This window comes from Mytilus edulis, chromosome 1, assembly GCF_963676685.1.
Source record: "Mytilus edulis chromosome 1, xbMytEdul2.2, whole genome shotgun sequence".
In the NCBI taxonomy this organism is placed as follows: domain Eukaryota; kingdom Metazoa; phylum Mollusca; class Bivalvia; order Mytilida; family Mytilidae; genus Mytilus; species Mytilus edulis.
Window position 1 is genome coordinate 91081959 of NC_092344.1, and position 22144 is coordinate 91104102.

At 31.3% G+C, this 22144-nt stretch overlaps 1 protein-coding gene across 1 annotated transcript; it reads right to left on the bottom strand.

The window, feature by feature from the left end:
• Positions 1-1148: 1148 nt before the first annotated feature.
• On the bottom strand, positions 1149-21498 carry LOC139494601 (prolyl 3-hydroxylase OGFOD1-like). The gene is made up of 13 exons (XM_071282762.1): positions 21275-21498; positions 15850-15995; positions 15300-15349; positions 14620-14720; positions 11933-12052; positions 11355-11446; positions 8909-9037; positions 7827-7940; positions 4257-4336; positions 3268-3443; positions 2365-2496; positions 2029-2087; positions 1149-1308 (listed from the first exon to the last, which is right to left on the bottom strand). Exons 1-13 carry the CDS (start codon positions 21444-21446, stop codon positions 1162-1164), a joined length of 1518 nt encoding a protein of 505 aa, XP_071138863.1. The 5' UTR covers positions 21447-21498; the 3' UTR covers positions 1149-1161.
• Positions 21499-22144: the final 646 nt, after the last annotated feature.

Sequence of the window (22144 nt, forward strand, 5' to 3'; positions counted from 1 at the left end):
TGAATGGATGGAGGTAGTTTGCTTGAATGTAATTAAGAAAGGAGAAAACAATATATGGGTTAAATTTTACGGCCTAATTTTACGCAGGACGATTGTTTTACTTACCCAATTTATCATTTAATCACAGTTTATAGAATAAGTAACCAGTATTTTCACAGGCTGATAACAGTTAAATTGTTATGAGCAGTCCTGAAATAATATTATCCATGGACCATCAGTTATGATAAGTATTGCAAAAAATCTTTATTTGCACTCCATTGGATGAAGAATTTTTTATCAAAGTTAGATGAATCTTGTCAGACATGTACAGGTTACTATTGTTCTATACACTTAATATAGTTGACATTACTCTTAAGCATCTAAGAAACTTACATTACCACAAAAACAAAACATTATCATATAAAATAAGGTCAAGGTCAAATCAACTCTGTCAGATGAACATGTACACCTTATCTATAAATTATATTTTAACAGAGATAGAGACTTCAAATGAACAATAAAAGTAAGGCCAAGGTCTGGTTGACCCTGTCAGACAGATTAAAATTATTCTATACACCAAATATAGTTTTTTAAAACCAATAAATGTTTTAGAAAAAGACCAAATCATGGAAATTAAGATGATGACAACTAGACCCTTAAATATTGATTTCAAGGTCACCTGAATGCTGGTAGATAAGACAAGTATAACCACCAGTAATCTCTAAAACTTAACCAAGAATGTCATCAGGTGAATCCTATTCCACAGACATATGGTAAATAACTTTCAAAGATTTTATATTCTAAATGTAGTTGACATATAACTGTCATAACTTCTTTGTAAAAATTCAAGATTTTATGCAATAATTGAACCATGAAAATGAGGTTTATAACAATAGACAATCCAGACCGAAACTTGAGTCGATGAAGCAGCAATAGCCAAATCACAGATTATCAAGCTCTTAGTGTTAATGTTTCTTATTTGTTCAACATATTCTTTTTTTTCCTAGTGTTTGATGCTGACAAAATGATCATCATCTTATCTGCCATTGTTGTTAAGATTGCTTATAATGTCATTGTGAACAGGGCACAAATCCATTATTTACACCTGCCAGAAAATTTACTAGGCAAATCTGAAGATATGAAATAAGCAAAACTAAATTAAATGTGTATTTAAAAAAAAAATTATTCTCTATAAACAGACAAAATATCATAAAATCCTTTAGTTGGCATCTGTGTAACTTTATGATTTAGATATTTAACAAATTTGAGTGTCCCTTTGTCTCTGTAAACCAATGATAAACTGTTCTCTGTTGGGTAAACTGACAGTAACTGAAATAAATAATAATTATAAGTTAGTAATTTCCCTTTTACATATCTGCCCTGTTATTATCCCTCGGTTGATATCTCCTCTTGGCCTACAGCCCTCTGGTAGATATCAAGATCTTTCACAAAATGGTTCCATACTGTTTGAAATTTAATTGATTTCTTAAGTGTTTTGTAAAAACATTTGTGCCCACAATATTCTTTTTAGGTGTATTCTGACATTTTGACAACTGGTATTCATAACACACTTGAATTACTGATCAACAAAATATATCTAAATCTCCACATGAGGGTAAACAACTCTGTAAAATTTTGTTGCATTCAGACTGATATTAAGAAGAAATGTTGCTAAATTTGTGAAAACTATCTGTGGTCTGCCTCTAAGTTACAGGTACCCTGCTAAATGTTTGTCTCCATGTCTCTAATTCAAGGGTTGCTATCTTACTGATGTATACACAATTACTCTTCTTCTTCAGAGATAAAAGATATTTTTCTATTTATGGTGTATAAAAAAAGTTCTATAACAATCTATAATATATAAATGTTCAAATGCAACAAGATAAAGTAATGGGGACATAACTCAGTCCATAGTATAGCTTGGTTTCCTCCAACTCTAATTAAAAACTAACAACTTTTGTAAATACATCTAGTGACACTTAAAAATAAGTTGTCAGCAGTGCAGCTAGTAATTTTGCAATGAAATATGTTCCAATATTTAAGTATCACCTCTTCATCTTCTCCTTTAGCTATATATGAGGTGAATCCTCCATACTCCTCACTCCAACCTACAAATTATTTTTCAGCATATATATAAAACTAGGCAATATTATAAGCAAGATTGTCAGTAAACAATGTCAGTGATTGCACATATCCTTCTTTTCACCACTACAATTGACTCTTGTGTTATTAAGACAGTTAAACATATAGATCAGGATGATAGGATATGCACCTAAAATAATTATTGTATTCATATATAATTGCAATTTATATCTACCACTTGGCTCAATGATGTTAAAAAAAAGGTCCTGCCCCCCTCACATAATACTAGTATAGACCACATACCTTCACAACATATATGTAATAAAGAATCTAATTCAAACTCTGTTGTTGTACAATCTGTATCACGGATCAATGTATAGTTCCCATGGTTCCATTTTCTAACCTCACTATGGCAACATGGTATTTTTTCCTCACCTGTAAAAAAAATTAAGGCACAAATATCTAAGGGTTGTTCCTTAAATGGACTTATTTGGTGTTGGTTGTACTACAGCACTTAGAGTTCAGTATTTTTGTGATTTTACTTTTGATATTACCCTGATATGCATAAAATTTTAATTGATTATTTCCTATTTATTGTTTTTTGATAATAAACCCCATCCCATCAAATATTTTAGTCAAACTATACTTCAAATTTATCTAACAAGTTGAATATATTTTTATATATACATGAATAGCTAAGTTTTACTTAACACATCTGTACATGAAATCCTTTTTTTTTTATCCCAATCTCCAGAAATGTTCTGCTAATGAAAAATGTGACAGAAATGGGAATTATTGATTGACAACAGACAGGAGTTAAACAGTATAACCCCTGTTTTCAATTTTTAATAAAAGCAGATGTTGAATTAACATGAATGAGACAGCATCTCAATAACATAATTTAATCAAAATAAGTATTTTTATGAAAGCCAAACATTGGGTTGATATTGTCAAGCTATAGGTTAATATCTAAAAAGATATGTTTTTTTTTACACTTTCTATTAAATCACACAGATATAATTATAAACCTCTTTCTATAGTAAATTCTCTATTAAAGACACAAAGATATAATATTAAACTCTTTCTATAGTAAATTCTCTATTAAAGACACAAAGATATAATTATAAACCTCTTTCTATAGTAAATTCTCTATTAAAGACACAAAGATACAATTATAAACCTCTCTCCATAGTAAATTCTCTTTACCATTATTTTGATTATTCTCAGACGTTTCACCATCTGAATCAGAACAAGAAGCCAATTCGTGTAACTTTAATCCAGTAATGTTTGACAAAACTAAAAAGAATGCATCTGACTGAAGAAAATCTAGACAGTTCTTCAACATTTCTGGTGCAGAGTTCATGTCTAATGCTGAGTATTTTCTACAAATATAGCAATTACAGACACTTAAATACTAAGATAAATGAGAGAAAATACAAATCAAAATATTGTTAGTATGTAATTTATAGGTTAGTTTGAATATGATAAAATTATCTTTTCTAAACATTTTACTACCAGTATTCAATAAAGATTAGCTTCTTTTCAAAACATGTCCCATAACACATTATTTTAGGAGCTAAAGTATGTTTTTTTTAAATGTGAAAAGACACGAAAAGTATGACCTACCCTTATTGAATGAATTGAATGTATTTGATAGAGTTAAGTTATAAGTTATAAATTCAAATTAAGTCAATTGAACCATAAAATGTAAAACATGTAAAAACTGATTATAAGTTTAAAATGGAGGTCAAAATAAAATATTTTGGTTTAAGACTGCAAAAATCTGCATCTATTCCCTACCCTATAAACAACTATCTGAACACTGATGAATCAAATTAGGTTTCTTAGTTTGATACCAAATACCAAATTAGGTTTCTTAGTTTGATACCAAATACCAAATTAGGTTTCTTAGTTTGATACCAAATACCAAATTAGGTTTCTTAGTTTGATACCAAATACCCTACTGTGGATTCAGTTATTTTAGTGGGTACCAATTTTCGTGGATTAAGGAAAACTTCCATGTTCGTGGATATTTAATTTCATGGTTTTGCGGAAGTCTGTATACAAGCATATAGAAAATTTGCTACTCGTTGAACATTTATTTCGTGGTTCTTTCGTACCCATGGAATCCACGAACATCGATATCCAATGAATAATAATGACTCCACAGTATATCATTTCCCTGATAGTTCTACCTTTTGTTAGCAGGACCTTTCCTTTTCCATTCTAAGTTTGTCTCTTGAATTGCTGTTTTTAATTCTTCATATTTTTCTGGCTGAAATAAACAAATTTAGTAATTTCATCCTTACCATTTTCAAATATTTAAAAGCCTTAGGGATGAAAATGTGTAGCAATGAACGATTAAACACTAATAGCTAAAATATGAAATAAAATGTGTAACTAGCTTGAATTATGTCAAGAGATGAATAAAGCTGAGAGGCATTAACATACTTAATGAATACCACATTTCTTTTTCAAAGACATCAACTTATTTTGATAAACTGGCTTAAACTGAACTATTTAACACATGATGTATATTCATTAGATTGGTTAACATGATGTAAGTTTGTACACATTATAATTTGTTCAGGGTTTCTATACAAGTTATATGTTTTTTGACACAAACCTTTTTGCACCAGGTGATAAAAGTTTATCTTCTAAAATTTATCAGCTTAATGTCTTAAATTAAAATCTACATACTTAAAATATTTTTAATGCTATTCTCCTAGTCTTTAAAGTGATATTTAGGACACTTGAATGGTTTAAATTCTATTTTTATGTTTCTCCCAATACAACAAGAGTGCACACACTGAAATATCTTGCCTTCTTTACTAATCATTGATATTATGTTGATTGTACTATACTCACTGGCGTCAACGTGATGATCGTAACTGCAGTTACGATCATCCCAATATGGTGGACACAAATATAGGGAAATTTTATAAGGCTGATTACTCCACTTTAACAGGTTATTTTCAGATATGTATTATTTCAAGAAACATCTTTATAAGCATTGCCAATGAAATATTTTTTCGGACTGGATGGAAAAGCAACAAGAAGAATGAAAATCGAGATACAAAAAATCACAATGATGATCGTAACTTTTATTTATTTTTATAAACGATGATCGTAACTTGTACTTAAGATGATCATAACTGTTTGTTCCAACGGAGCATTTTCTGATAAATAAGGACAAATAAAGCTGTCTAGTATGCGACAAAATGTACGTTATCAGCTGATATTGTGATAATAATGACTATCACGATCATAGAGGGGATGATAACGTCCTATTGGTAAGTGCACAAATGGTTATGACTTCGCGAGATTTGGTATTTCTTATTTATCTAGTTCAATATTAAAATGCATTGGGGGTTAACACAACTTTATATTGATTTCATATGTTTTATATAAATAAGGTATTGGACAGTTCATATTAATGACCAGTTTGTTAAAATTGAAGTTTTTATTTTATTTTTTTCCCTACACTTTTAGGGACAATAGTACCTTTCGAGGTTCTGGTATTTTTGGGGAATTCAGACTTTATAGTTTCTTTTATTAACAGATTTACGATTTTTAAGGGAGAGGTTGGAAAAATAAAGCATTCAGAAGTGAAATCATATCTGTTGAATAAAATAAACCCAATGAAACCGTCAATAAAGGGAGCTACTATTTGATTTTTATTTTGGGGGAGGGGCTAGGATGAATAATTTTGTCCTGCATTTTTTTTGTTGAACTCTCTATCCTGTGTTTTTATTTTTACTCTATTTGGTCCTCCTTTTTTTCATCATGATTTTTTTTTTACATAAATTGTCATCCTGCCTTTTTGTTTGGCCAAGATAATCATCCGGCCTTTTTTTACTCAAATCTCCTGTCCTGCCTTTTTCCAAACATCTCCCCTTATGATAGATCCCTTATTGATACGTTTGGCTCAACACAACTTCTTCGACCAACTTCAATAATACATGTCATATACCGTATAAATGTAATAATTTGTAGCTTGAAAAATCTAATATGAACGTGTATACCATCTATTTCAACTTTCCCTTCTTTACATAGATAGTCAACCCATGGTAAATATAGGCTACAGTAGTTCGGTGGCGTATCCAGAGATTTTCAAAAAGGGATTGGGGACTGGCTGCCTAAGAGTAGGCCCGCTACAGTCATGCTTTATTGATTCCCTATACAATCAACCAAATTTCCCCCACAAAAAGGTGATGCGAGCATCTTGACCCTCCCTCGAAGTCCACCTCTGTAGTCTTCCAATTTTTAATAGTCATAGTTTAAGAAAACAAGTCAAAGTTACAATCATCTGTAGACGAAGTTACGATCATCATCGTGATTTTTTGAATCTCGATTTTCGTTCTTCTGTTTGTTTTTCTGTAACTTATGAAAAACACATTCAACGGCAATGCTTATAAAGATGTTTCTTGATATACAACAAATCTGAAAATAAGCTGTTAAAGTGGAGAAATCAGCATTCTAAAATATCCCTATATTTGTGTCCGCCATATTTGGATGATCGTTACTGCAGTTACGATCATCACGTTGACGCCAGTGATACTGTAAGACTGACATATAGATCATAAAATATTTCCATACACCAAAGTTAGTTGACCTATTGCATATAGTATTAGAAAAAAAGACCAAAACTCAAAAACTTAACTTGGACCACTGAACCATGAAAATGAGGTCAAGGTCAGATGAAACCTGCCAGCTAGACATGTACACCTTACAATCATTCCATACACCAAATATAGTAGACCTATTGCATACAGTATAAGAAAAACAGACCAAAACACAAAAATTTAACTATAACCACTGAACCATGAAAATGAGGTCAAGGTCAGCCTGCCAGTTGGACATGTACACCTTACACTGCTTCCATACACCAAATATACTAAACCTATTGCTTATAGTATCTGAGATATGGACTTGACCACCAAAACTTAACCTTGTTCACTGATCCATGAAATGAGGTTGAGGTCAAGTGAAAACTGTCTGATGGGCATGAGGACCTTGCAAGGTACGCACATACCAAATATATATTTATCCTATTACTTATAATAAGAGAGAATTTAACATTACAAAAAATCTTAACTTTTTTTTCAAGTAGTCACTGAACCATGAAAATGAGGTCAAGGACATTGGACATGTGACTGACGGAAACTTCGTAACATGAGGCATCCATATACAAAGTATGAAGCATCCAGGTCTTCCACCTTCTAAAATATAAAGCTTTTAAGAAGTTAACTAACACCCGCAAAGTGGAAAGGGATTAATATAAGTTGCAAAACTTGTTTCCCAATCCACTATAAATAAATATGTTTAAACTAAACTAACGCTGCCACCAGATCACTATCTCTATGTCGAGCTTTCTGCGACAACAGTCGCAGGCTCGACAAAAATCATATCCATAAAAAGTTTTGTTGTGTTCTTTAAATTCTTTTTGTATCAATGCTCAGTATTAAACTGTAGCATGAAGTCATGGAAATATGACAGAAATATACAAAACAAAATACTGTGTACTTGTATCATCTATTTGTGTTCAGCGGTTCATAAAACACTTACAACTTGTACTAAAATTCTGTACACAACATATGTATATCGTTTTAAGAATTCCAAGGAGGACAGTAAATCATGAGTTTATATCATCAATGAAAAACATTTTCAATTGCTTTGATGTTGGAATCAACATTTTTTTAACATTGAAATTGGTACCTCCTTAAAATTAAAATAAAATGGACAAAAAAGGTTAACTTGTATACCAGTAGGAAGTCTGTAAGTTCAATTTCTGAGTCATCTTCAAATTTTTCCTGTATTTCTGACTGTGTAACTGGGTCCAAATAAGCAGGATTTATCCAATCATAAAATGTATCTTCCTGGTTTAAAAAAGACAACAAACATCAGCTACATTTCTCAGCTATATTAACAATTATTTTAGCAAGGATTGGTGTATTACAAATTTTAAATAATTCTTAAATTATTCAAAGTTAATACATCTATGAATTGTGACTTGGTTTTGGTCTTTTACAAGATGCACTTCATCAAATATTATGATAGGGTTTGACGGTTTCTTGACTAGGTGTCATTGAATTTCTTTTCCTCCAAAAAACAATATTATCTCCCTTCAGTCCTTTTTAAAAATCATATCATGCAATCATTTAACAAGCATGTGACAGATAGTCTCTTAGTTACTTACCAATAGGCTATTTGCCAATTCCCGTAATTGACCCTGTAATTAGAGATCCCTAATTTGGTTGTCTCCCTTATGACAGACATTATTTTTTATTTACAATGGAGAGCTAGCAGACAGAGCAAATTTACCTGTGCGTAATGTGAGTAATCTATAAAGTTTTTATATCTTTTAATTACATTACTTTATTGTTTAGCTAAATACTTTTGACATCAGAAATTATTTTTCATGAAAAATTAGTTAAACCGCCGATACATCACTTTCAATTCATCATGCTTTGCATTGGCAAAAGGGAATCTTGTCCGGTATGGAACCAGTCTACGATTGACAAAGGGAAGTAATTTGTTTAAAAAGTGTGTAATAATAGAATCAAATCGGTAATTGGCAAATGGACTATTGCTTCTAGGATTTCCAGTAATTATCTAATTAGAAAGATAACTAATCAATTATTTATAGTTTTGTGTTGATATATATCTTTCTTTATTTCTCTGTATCTGTTTTTCTGCCTTTTTTTTCTCAGTGAAATGAAATAAGAAGATGTGGTATGTGTGTCAATGAGACAGCTCTACATCCAAGTCACAATGTTTATATTCTCTGAAACATAGTGAGAGGTAAAACCATTTGTACTTTTGTATGATATGTGATTATATTTACATCAACAGATCTTGAAGGATGCAGTGTGACAGGAGATTCAACATAAGGTTCAGGTCTTTCAACTGGTGGTCCATGGAACCAACCACTTATGGACAGTCTTGTCTTGTCTTCTGTTAATACTTCAGCAACCTAATCAATAAAACTTTAGAAAATATGGTAATATGTTATTTCTCTTTTTCTTAATCCCTCAATTTTTTTTACAAGTACAGGGAAATTCAAATAAATGATATAAATCTCAGAATTTCATAAACATCTTCTATGGTACATTTTACTGTCTTTAATTTTTTTATACGACCGCAAAAAAAACGATCATGTCATCTGCATCGTCGTCGTCTGCATCGCTGTCCGAAGACGCATTTAGTTTCCTGACAATAACTTTAGTTTAAGTGAATGGATCTCTATAAATTTTTACCAGAAGGTTCAATACCACTAAGGGAAGGTTGGGATTGATTTTGGGGGTTATGGTCCCCAATAGTTCAGGAATTAGGGGCCAAAAACGGGGCCCAAAATAAGCATTTTTGTAGTTTTCAAACAATAACTTGTGTTCAAGTATATGAATCTCTCTGAAATTATACCACAAGTTTCCATACCATGAAGGGATGGTTAGTATTGACTTTGGGGGTTATGGCTCAAAATGTTTTGAAAATAGGGGCAAAAAAAGGGGAAAAACTAGGTTTTTCTGGTCAATGGACAATTAAGACAATTTAAAAGCAGTGAAAGGGAGATAATTCTAAACCATTTAACATACAATGTTGGGTATGGTATGTTCAGATTTACCTCCCTTACACTACTTGTAAATTATATATAAAGAAATGTCAGGTTTTGGACTAATTGCAAAAAAAAGGGGGGTGATAGTAGTTTTCAATTATTTTTTTCCCAAATTTCTAGAATTCCAAATTTTTTAAAAGTTTGAAGAAGAAATCTTTAATTGCACAATATTGCGCAATAGATTTGTAAGATCTTGACATTTGTTTTGTGTCAGAAACCCATATTATGTAAAAAATTTAATCACAATCCAAATTCAGAGCTGTATCAGGCTTGAATGCTGTGTCCATACTTGCCCCAACTGTTAAGGGTTCAACCTCTGAGGTTGTTTAAAGCTGCGCCCTGCGGAGCACCTGGTTGGTTCATATCTCTGAAACTAAAGCGTTTAGAGCAAAGCTGATGTGAAATAAAATTGTTCATTAGGTGAAGATCTATCGGCCCTGAAATTTTAAGACCAATTAGGCAACCCTTTATTGGGTTGCTAGCTCTGAATTGGTAATTTTGAGAAAAAATTTCAGCTTTTGGTTATTATCTTCAATATTATTATAGATAGAGAAAAACTGTAAACAGCAATAATGTACAGCAAAGTAAGACCTATAAATAAGTCAACATGACCAAAAGGGTCAATTGACCCATTAAGGAGTAATTGCCCTTTATAGTCAATTTTTTGCGTCATTTAATGCTATCATGTCGTCTGCGTCGTTGTCTGCCTCGTCGTCCGAAGTCGCATTTAGTTTCCGGACAAAAACTTTAGTTTTAGTTAATAGATCTCTATAAATTTTTACCAGAAGGTTCAATATCACTAAAGGAAGGTTGGGATTGATTTTGGGGGTTATGGTCCCAATAGTTTAGGAATTAGGGGCCAAAATGGGGGCCCAACATAAGCATTTTTGTAGTTTTCAAACAATAACTTGTGTTTAAGTGTATGAATCTCTCTGAAATTATACCAAAGGTTTCAATACCATCTTGACATTTGTTTTGTGTCAGAAACCCATATTATGTCAAAAATTTTATCACAATCCAAATTCAGAGCTGTATCAAGCTTGAATGTTGTGTCCATACTTGCCCCAACGGTTCAGGGTTCAACCTCTGCGGTCTAATAAAGCTGCGCCCTGCGGAGCACCTGGTTTAAGATATATCAGTGCTTATTATTTTATGTCTTCTATCAGTGACCATGTCCTATGCATATTTTTAATATTACACTGAACATTGTAAGGGCTATAGTAACATCAAGATTCTCTCATATTAGATTAAAGGATTGTCAAAGGTTACACTGAATTTTCCATTACAACAATAGTATCATCCAGAGTCTCTATCAATGATAGACTGAAGGAATGTCTAATTTTTATTCCTTAAAACTTCATGATTGTTCATTGTTTTGACTTTTCTTACCAGCATTTTTCTAAAATTAAGACTGATATAAAAAGGAAACAGGTAAATTTGTCATTGCAACATTCATTTAAATAAGAAGAATCAAGAAGTTTGGGGTATACATAAAATGATCAACAACTGATTTCATGCGCAATAATTTTACAGCATCAAACTTTGATACCTGGATGTCATGGTTTACAACTTTGTTTGACGATAAACATAATTCTGAGCAGTATCTGATGTACTCTTTTTAAGATCTGTTACCTCATAAATCAACTATTGAAATAAGTAGCATGGTAATAAGACCAACCTGATGGTAAGATACAGCGTTAACTTCAAAGAAGGCAAAATTATTTCTGACAGGTAAAATAGACTTTACTGTTGCGTCTGGCTGACCATTTTCTATCAAAGAAAAAGGATGATATAGTGTTTAATTTAAACTTAAAACAAAATTAAAAACTTATGACGAAAAAGTCTACAAAAGTCTAAAGCCAAAAATACATAAAAAATATACAGGCATTTTCAAACTGCATCAACTAACAACCCAAGACATAAATTGATGATAGGTTGAATAATTTTCATGCCTACTACCTTAATCCCTTCATAAGTAAACCCTATATCATAAAAGTAAAACATACAATGAAAAACTTTCAATAAAACGACAACATTTAATCTATATAAAAAAAAATAGGACAAGATTGCACATTATCTGAAACTGATTAGGTTATTTTATTAGTAAAGAAAAAAAAGGACAATCTGATGTTCAAACCTAACCATGTTCAATAAATTTAAAACCCCCAAAAAAAAGACAGGAGGCAGGACTTACAAGATAAATGTTCAAATCAAATAAATGGTCTACAATAAGCTAAATAACTCTTTACCAATTACCATTAACATTAAATAGATCCAAAGCTCCCCCATCTTCTTTTGTCCATTTTTCTGGTACTAAGTAATAAATAAAGGCTATCCTTCTATCATCTAATTCATCATCATGACACAGCAATGTATCTGGAAAATAATACATCAATCAATAAATGGGGGGTTTAGATCAGTCAACTGTTTTCCACTAGATATCAAAGTGGTACCTAATAACACTACAGGGAGATAACTCTGTAAAATCAGCTAAAGTTTAATTCCAATCTATTGTTAAGAAAATATTAAGTATTTCAATGATCAATATTAGTGTTTGTCAAACTGTTATCTTATTGTACAAGTTATCCAATGATTTTTTTCTGTGAAAGCAATTGTTTCAAGTTTTTTGAAATTTTTATATTTTTTTCAAAGGGTCAAAGTAAATATTTTCTAAAAATGTTATGAAAATAAAACGAGCCAAATTAATTTTAGTCAAAGTGTTGGGTACCACCTTAATTCAAAAAGATTTTTTTTTAATAATATCATGCTGTACATTGTCAACAAAACTATACAATTTATTTCTTGAATAATCTTCTTATAAAAGGGTTTAAAAAATAAATAAAATAATAATCAGTTACTGATTAAATGAAATTTCATAATTGGTTGATTTATTGATGGGCAACAATATCCTGCAGAAAATGTTACATGCATTTTCAGTACAATTACATTTAAAAGTCATAAGATCATCTCCTAATTAGTTATATACAAGATGCTAGTTCACATGGTAAGAGAATGTTAACCTTAATAATCTGACTATGAGTTGACCAGTTTATTTTTAACTTTTGAAAGTGGCATGTTTTGTGGACAAAAGCTATTCCAATTTTTAAAAATTGTTTGGTTGACCAGGTAATAGATCATACTTACGGTCTCTTGCAATTATTTTATACCTCAAAGACATAACCATTACCTGTATACTGATATTTGGCACAAGATAAGTCAACAGTATCTACTAGTTCTACCTCAAAGACATAACCATTACCTGTATACTGATATTTGGCACTAAGTCAACAGTATCAACTAGTTCTATCTCAAAGACATAACCATTACCTGTATACTGACATTTGGCACAAGATAAGTCAACAGTATCAACTAGTTCTACCTCAAAGACATAACCATTACCTGTATACTGATATTTGGCACAAGATAAGTCAACAGTATCTACTAGTTCTACCTCAAAGACATAACCATTACCTGTATACTGATATTTGGCACTAAGTCAACAGTATCAACTAGTTCTATCTCAAAGACATAACCATTACCTGTATACTGATATTTGGCACTAAGTCAACAGTATCAACTAGTTCTATCTCAAAGACATAACCATTACCTGTATACTGACATTTGGCACAAGATAAGTCAACAGTATCTACTAGTTCTACCTCAAAGACATAACCATTACCTGTATACTGATATTTGGCACAAGATAAGTCAACAGTATCTACTAGTTCTACCTCAAAGACATAACCATTACCTGTATACTGATATTTGGCACTAAGTCAACAGTATCAACTAGTTCTACCTCAAAGACATAACCATTACCTGTATACTGATATTTGGCACTAAGTCAACAGTATCAACTAGTTCTACCTCAAAGACATAACCATTACCTGTATACTGATATTTGGCACAAGATAAGTCAACAGTATCTACTAGTTCTACCTCAAAGACATAACCATTACCTGTATACTGATATTTGGCACTAAGTCAACAGTATCAACTAGTTCTATCTCAAAGACATAACCATTACCTGTATACTGATATTTGGCACTAAGTCAACAGTATCTACTAGTTCTACCTCAAAGACATAACCATTACCTGTATACTGATATTTGGCACAAGATAAGTCAACAGTATCTACTAGTTCTACCTCAAAGACATAACCATTACCTGTATACTGATATTTGGCACAAGATAAGTCAACAGTATCTACTAGTTCTACCTCAAAGACATAACCATTACCTGTATACTGATATTTGGCACAAGATAAGTCAACAGTATCTACTAGTTCTATCTCAAAGACATAACCATTACCTGTATACTGATATTTGGCACTAAGTCAACAGTATCAACTAGTTCTACCTCAAAGACATAACCATTACCTGTATACTGATATTTGGCACTAAGTCAACAGTATCAACTAGTTCTACCTCAAAGACATAACCATTACCTGTATACTGATATTTGGCACAAGATAAGTCAACAGTATCTACTAGTTCTACCTCAAAGACATAACCATTACCTGTATACTGATATTTGGCACAAGATAAGTCAACAGTATCTACTAGTTCTACCTCAAAGACATAACCATTACCTGTATACTGATATTTGGCACTAAGTCAACAGTATCAACTAGTTCTATCTCAAAGACATAACCATTACCTGTATACTGACATTTGGCACAAGATAAGTCAACAGTATCAACTAGTTCTACCTCAAAGACATAACCATTACCTGTATACTGATATTTGGCACTAAGTCAACAGTATCTACTAGTTCTACCTCAAAGACATAACCATTACCTGTATACTGATATTTGGCACAAGATAAGTCAACAGTATCTACTAGTTCTACCTCAAAGACATAACCATTACCTGTATACTGATATTTGGCACAAGATAAGTCAACAGTATCTACTAGTTCTACCTCAAAGACATAACCATTACCTGTATACTGATATTTGGCACAAGATAAGTCAACAGTATCTACTAGTTCTATACCAGTTATATCTGTTATCCATTCTTTTAAGTCTTTATATATCAGAGACCTTTTGAATAAAAATGTAAAACATGGATGTATTTGTAGAATGCTAGCATTCAATATCAATTTTAAAAGTCTGAAAAGTTGCAAAATTTTTGATTTCCAAATTTTATTAGGCAATTGAACATGAACAAGGAATATTTCTTAAAGCTTTATTAAAAAAAAATGTCCACTTTATACCAAATGCAGTCAGTTTAATTCTATTTGTTGATTAATTTTGATGTTGTCCCTAGAGGTTGGATACAATTGTATCTGTTTTCAATGATTAATTTTGATTTTGTCCCTAGAGGTTGGCTACAAAGTATCATTGATTTTGTCCCTAGAGGTCGGCTACAAAGTATCATTGATTTTGTCCCTAGAGGTTGGCTACAAAGTATCAGTGATTTTGTCCCTAGAGGTTGGCTACAGAGTATCATTGATTTTGTCCCTAGAGGTTGGCTACAAAGTATCATTGATTTTGTCCCTAGAGGTTGGTTACAAAGTACCATTGAAACATAAAAACAATTAGAATATTAAAATACAATGCAAAGAACTTAAAAATGTAATTTAAACAATATTTCAAACCAAAGTAAATTATCAATATTACCTAAGAGCATTTATATATGGCAGATCAACAACTTTTAAATCTTCTTTACTCTGTAATAGAAAGTCAAGCCATGCAAAATAAGTATGAAATATAGGTCATTGTGATGAAATATAGGTCATTGTGGCAAATTGTACATGCATAAAATGGCTACATTATTTGAGTCTTGCATTTAATTTGTGGTAGAAAAATTGTCTTTTGTTGGTTTTCAGTATAAATTTTGATTTTGTTGACATTAAATACCAAAACTGAATTAACAGATTTACTTTTTAATATTGTAACCTATTCACAAGTTAGTAGAATTGTTTTTAAAATGGTATGCTCATTTTCAACACAAGAATGCTGTAAGGCATGATATGGAATATTAATGTTTGTTTACCTTACCGTAATTAAAAATAAATAAATGTATAACTGAGTTTTGTGGGTGCAATATTTCCTTGAGTATACCTAAGGAGAAACTTATCTTTATTTGCCAAGTGAATACAAATGTTACTGTTAATTACCTAGTAAATGTTATTTGTATCTGTATAAACTTATTTCCTAAGTAAGTTACCTGGTAAAACTTGTAGAGATCATTGTTCTTTTCTGTAAATGTTAACTCTGATAATTCTTCTTGTAGCTGTTGTAAAAATTCTACATTTTGTACAAAATTGTTTATTACTGCATGGAAGAAAGGTTGGTGGGAAAAGTTTATACAACCTGAAATATATATGGAATTTTTCTATAAGTTGAATTTGAACAACGAACAATTTATATCATGTATATACAGAAAGTGGACAAACAATATTATACAGTGCATTAAAACTCAAAACATCATGTACATTTTCGTTTCCAACTCCTTCAGTGTTTGGTTTGTACAAATCACCATCAATGTACAATTTGTCTCTTACCATACATGTACATACTTTTCTTTTTTCTTTTCTTGCCTGTTTTGCAATTGGGTATAAAAAATTTCGTTGTTGTTCGATTTCTTTCAGAAATTGTTCTTTAACTCTGAAATGAGTCTCTTTTAATTTGTATCAGTTTTTTAACACAATTTCTTTGTCCTTAACTGATACAAATTTTGCTAATATCGGACAATAACCTCTGCAACCTCTTTTTCTGAATCGAAGGACGTAGGAAGTTGACTCTTTTGTCAATATTTAACTTTTGCTTCATAAAAGAATTTAGTTTATCCTCAGTGTTTTCTTCTGGGTGAAATTGGATGCCAGTAAAGATGAGGTTGGTTTTCATTCAGCGCCACTTGAGATCTATCGCATCATCTTCCATATTACACAATTTAGAATCTATTTTTTCACTATGATCTAGATTTTGTAATACTGCAGTTTCCAAGCTTGTTATGTTTGAAATGTTCTCTTTACATCAATCTACTACTCTGTGCATTACATGACCAATTTGTGCTATGCTCCCCTCAATTTCATTGCTTCTATTCATTGCACATTCGAGGTGCTTTTCAACATACATTGTAGTTAATTTTTCGGCGAGTAAATTCACCATGGATTGCATCACATTTGCTTTTAAATTTGACGAATTGATGCTGAAGATCTTGCACAAATTGTAATAAACTTGTAATAAACTGTCAAGAATCGTAGCAGTTTTGGTGTCAAAACAGTATTTAGACATATTTTTTATCAAAAAGTCTCAAATTCAGCTAAACAGCAAGTATATATATAATTAAATCTATATTGAGATACTGTTTCTAAGGCGTCATATTGAAAACAATCTTTAGAACAATAAGATACTATTGGAGAGTAGTCAAATTGAAGATCTCGGTCAGTTAAGAATTTTCAAATTCTTCACCTTTACCTTTATTTTTTGGATAAATTTGAATTGACTTTACATAAACAATCATAATATTAAATACTTCTCAAATAATTCATTCTCAATCACTACCAAAATCCAACATAATATTCTATTTTGTGGGAGCTCAAATTTTGTGGCCTTTCCTTAACATTTCATCCGGGTATACAAAGAACCTAAAAATTAACAAATTCACTACTGTATAAGGCAGCAACCATTTGATTTTCGGGGGGGGGCTATGGTTTTTTTTTCTGTACAAACTTTTTTTTTCGCCTGCGGCGAAAAACAATCTATTTTTTTCGCAACAAGTCGAAAACAATTTTTTTCTTTCAATTTTAGCATTACATATAGTGGCAGCTGGGGGTGAAACAAACAATTTTTTTTTCTCAGAATCAAAAACAAATTATTTTTTTCTCCAAAAAAAACCATAGCCCCCCCCAGAAAATCAAATGGTTGCTCCCTAAAGCTGGTGCTGGCAAACTAGCCATTTCTATAGAAATATGATTTATTTTGCTGGTTTGAATTAGGATATTTTAATCTGTGACAGCAAAATAGCCACTGCCTATTAAATAAAATACAAAGGAGTAGGTCCGGTAAGACCTCTTTTTGGCCCCAAAATATAGTAGTTTTACAAAATTGTTAAAATGTAAACTTTTAGTTATTTATTGGACAGTAGAATGCTTCTGCTACATAAATATGGGCTGTTTTTGACAATACAATGCACATATATCGGGTACTAGCACCATTAAGTCGTGCTAAATTACTGAAATCTTCACAATTCCATCATTATAGTTAAAATTTAGACGGTTTTCGGGTTAAACGAAAGTGGCCGCATTCGTGTTCATCCTTAGTATTGAAATGTAAGTTGTATTTGATGATAAGACATAAAATATATAAAGGTTAAGGATGAACACAGATGCGGCCACTTTCATTTTTGACAAAAAACATCAAAAAAGTGACATTTTTCGGCATATTTGGTAGATTTTTGATATTTTAGCTTGAATCAGATCAAGTTTAATGACTAAATCAGTTAAAATCTTTCACATATGTAACACTCAGAAACGTGTCCTTCCCCCCAAACGTGTCCGATTCCCCCAAACGTGTCCACATTGACGTCACTGAACTGCAAAACATGCCTAGTTAAAATCATCGCCAAAGCTTGTGATTGTATAAACACCCAAACGTGTCCATTTCTCAACTAACCCCCAAACGTGTCCAATCCCAAAAACGTGTCCCTATCAAGCGTTATTTGATTATTGCTATTTCATTAACGTATCCTAATTTTACCATTTCATTAAAAATATAGATAAGGTACGTTAGTTCTTTTTTAAACCGACCGAAAAACTGGGTAAAAGTGGGGGCGTCATTTTGGCTATGTCGTATGTAAATTGTAAGCAAAAATGTTTAGTTAAACTGTACAGTTAACGGGTTAAAGTGTCCCTTTCTCTGCACATTAAAATTTGTATGTTCTTTCTAAATATCGTGAAACACCGGCAACTGGACAATCAACAGTCTAAAGTAAATTCATACAGTACAAATGTAAAAAATTAAAAAATTGTATCCTATCTTCTCTCTAAATATGCATGAAATACAGGCAACTGGACAATACGCAATCAACATTCTAAAGGTAATTTAAACAGTATAGAGCAGTAAAATCATTAAAACATGTATGTTCTCTCTAAATATGCATGAAATACTTGCAACTGGAAATATGCCATCAACAGTCTAAAGTTAATTTATACAGCAAATGTAAAACCATTTCGCTCTCAGAGATGGGTCCGATTACTTTTAATGTAATTGATTAAATTACAATTACTTTGTCATTTGTACGATTAAATTAAATTAATGATTACATCATTTCTGAAAGTATCTGATTAAATTAATGATTACATTGGCAAAGTAATCATGATTACATCTGATTACAATGAATTTAAAAACAAAACATTTTGAATGATGTGAATGAATAAACGTTCAATATACATGTGACTATAGCATTTTTGAGAAAGTATCATTTATTTGGTTCAATTATAAAATAACTTCAAATTAACTAAACTTCATTTATTTAAATAAATTCCAAATTTCACTACATATATAAACATTACACTTTATCACCAATGATCTCTGAATTATTTTGTATTAAATTTAATAAAGATATATCATAATCAAAAGTTTTTTTGTTTGTATTCTGACCTCTTTCATAATTTATATATATATAAATATATGTATTCCAAGCTGCAGTTTATGGAAGTTTAAATATGGATGAAATAAAGTAACCAGTTAAAACTTTGTTAAATTTTAATAGAAATGTTTAATCAAATTGTAAACAATATGTAAGTAATAAAAATCATTGCATTTTACATGTCCAGTCCAAATACAAAAAAAATTAAACAACATATTTGTCCAACTTTTAATTTAGTTTGTGTTAATTAGATAAATTTTCATGTCTGATTATCTTTTATCATATATATTTCCCTACAGCTATACTCAATTGGTAATTGCAATAAAAACAAACCTTAATTAGTCTCCTACCTGTCAATTCAAAGATGACAAAAATCACAAAAGTCAACAAAAGATTTTCATTTAGGGTTAAAGAAAAGTATTATTTGAATATAGAACAGTTATTATCAAATATTGATATGAAGATCATTATAAAACGATGAATATACATGTATGTACAATATCTTTTACCAAGATACAAGGTATATAATTGTATTAAATGTCTCTGCTTAGGCTAATGATGACTTTTCAATACTGTAACAGTTTATTTTTTACTGAAGTAGACATGCTTAAAGTAACCAAACCATTTTAGTATGTTAAAAATTTATCAAATATGAATAACAAAGAGGTTTATTTAATGACCAAAAACACAATTTTAGATTTTTTTCATTGTAATCAGAATGTAATCAAAATGTAATCATGATTACAGGGTATTTTGGAAAGTAATTGATTAAATTAAATTACATGTAATCAGATTTTTGGCTGATTAATGATTACACTGATTACTTGAAAAATTGTAATCAATTACAGCTGATTAATGATTACAATTACAATTACCCCAAGTCTGTTCGCTCTAAATATGCATAGAGTTCTTGCAACTGGACAATACGCTATCATCAGTCTAGAAAACGAATTTATACAGTACAAATTAAATTTGTAATTACGGTAATCACTAATAACCGGCGTTGATCACATAACATTCATATTAATAAAAAGAATCTATAAAACCAATGCATGAACTATTTGGCACTGGACGTTATGTCTCTTGATCGTGTGTCTTTAGTGATGCTGGAAACCTAAAATTTATGAAAAAACTGGATAACCATTTTATGATTTGATGAGTTTTTGAAATACACACAAATTCAGATGGAGAACTACATGTATTAACAAAAGTGAGAAAAAAATGCTGCTTAACGCCAGCCATGCAATATTCGGATAAATATGAAAAGCATTATCAGAGTTTATAAGTACAAAATAATTTACAAAGTTACTGATCAATTCAACTCTATAACTATTTGTAGGTTCGCTCTAAATGAGTATGAAATACTTGCAACTGAACAATCAGCAATTTCAGTAAAAAGTTGATTAACAATTACAGATTGAATTTGAAATTATGATATTTATTAAAAACCTACATTTAATTAACTAATTAAACCTAATAAATAAAAACTTTGTCACCTGTGTTCCCATCATAGAATAGCCGTAAACGTTATCAGCGATTTTATTTAGGAGATACATGTATTAACGCTAAAAGACGTGATCGAGACGTTCTGGCGTTAAATATTGGACACGTTTTGGCGAATAACAATTATCGGACACGTTTGGGGGTTTTGAAATCAGACACGTTTGGGGAATATTGTACATTTCGGACACGTTTAGGGAGAAAAGACACGTTTGGGGGAATCGGACACGTTTGGGGGGAAGGACACGTTTGGGAGTGTTACACATACACTAATTGATTCAAATGAAATAGACACTCAAGTGTTTAAAAAGTGGTCAAAATCTTTCGTCAGATGAACCTGAAATTTGAGGCCAAAATCGGTCCTTACCGGACCTACTCCTTTGATATCGCTGTAAATTGACATCTGATTCAAATGGGTAATGCCAATAAAATTGAGAATGAGGATATTTCCAAACCTGTCAAACAGTTGGAAAGATCTTATTTACAAAAAAACTGATACCTTTACAAGTTTCTGTTTTGTCAGAGTAACTTTCCTTGAACAATTTTGCAATATTGCAACTTTTCATGTCATCAATTAAAACGGGTGGTTCGACATTAGAATTGTTATGTTCTTTTGATCTTTTTTCATCATTTCTTCTGTTACTGTTCGGGGCAACACGTTTCTTGGGCATTGTTTACAATTTGAATGATTTCACGTGTTCGAATACAGGAAACGTGCTGAATAGGGCTCTTCACGGTTAGTTCGGCCATATTGGATAGGGGGCAGATTTTTTGGAAGGAGGTGGAAATGGTATGAAAGTGTGGGAAATCCTATGTGTGTTTCCAAGCAACAGCTCTGTTTTAATGATGTTTTCCCGTATTTTTCACACCATTTTTACCTCTATTATGAAAATCTGCCCCCTATCCAATATGGCCGAACTAACCGTGAAGAGCCCTATTACGACACTTTAATGAAAGGTAAAGTGTACATTTCACGTTTACAACTGGTAACCAGCCAGTTCCTAATCGAACGCACCCAATAACTGAATAGTCATGCAATCTTGTTTTAAATAGTGGTTTGATAGGCGGAAAGGAAAGTTTACAGAGGTGTAGCAGCGTTAAAAAGTACTTTTTGCTTTCTTCAACCTTTCCTCTAATTAAAATCAACATTAGGTTATATATATATTCTTCTCAGTCTTACATTTTATAATGATCCGCTTTTCAGATCTACATCATGTCAGCAGCTTACAAACACTTCACTTTTTTAACTAATCCTGCTTTCTAATCTGCTACGGGGTTGGTTTTTTTTTAGGGCAAAAGACTGAGGACTTGAGATTACTTCTTTGACACAAAGCAGGAATATATGTGTTGTTAGGCAGCAACCATTTGA

Bases quoted from the DNA above. Each gene is read 5' to 3' on its own strand.
- LOC139494601 (XM_071282762.1), bottom strand. From the start codon at position 21,446: ATGCCCAAGAAACGTGTTGCCCCGAACAGTAACAGAAGAAATGATGAA. The intron at 9,038-11,354 runs GTTGGTCTTATT...TTTATTGATTAG, and splicing joins ACGCTGTATCTTACCATCAG to GTTGCTGAAGTATTAACAGA. The intron at 3,444-4,256 runs GTAGAACTATCA...CTATATTTGTAG, and splicing joins AAAGGTCCTGCTAACAAAAG to AAAATACTCAGCATTAGACA.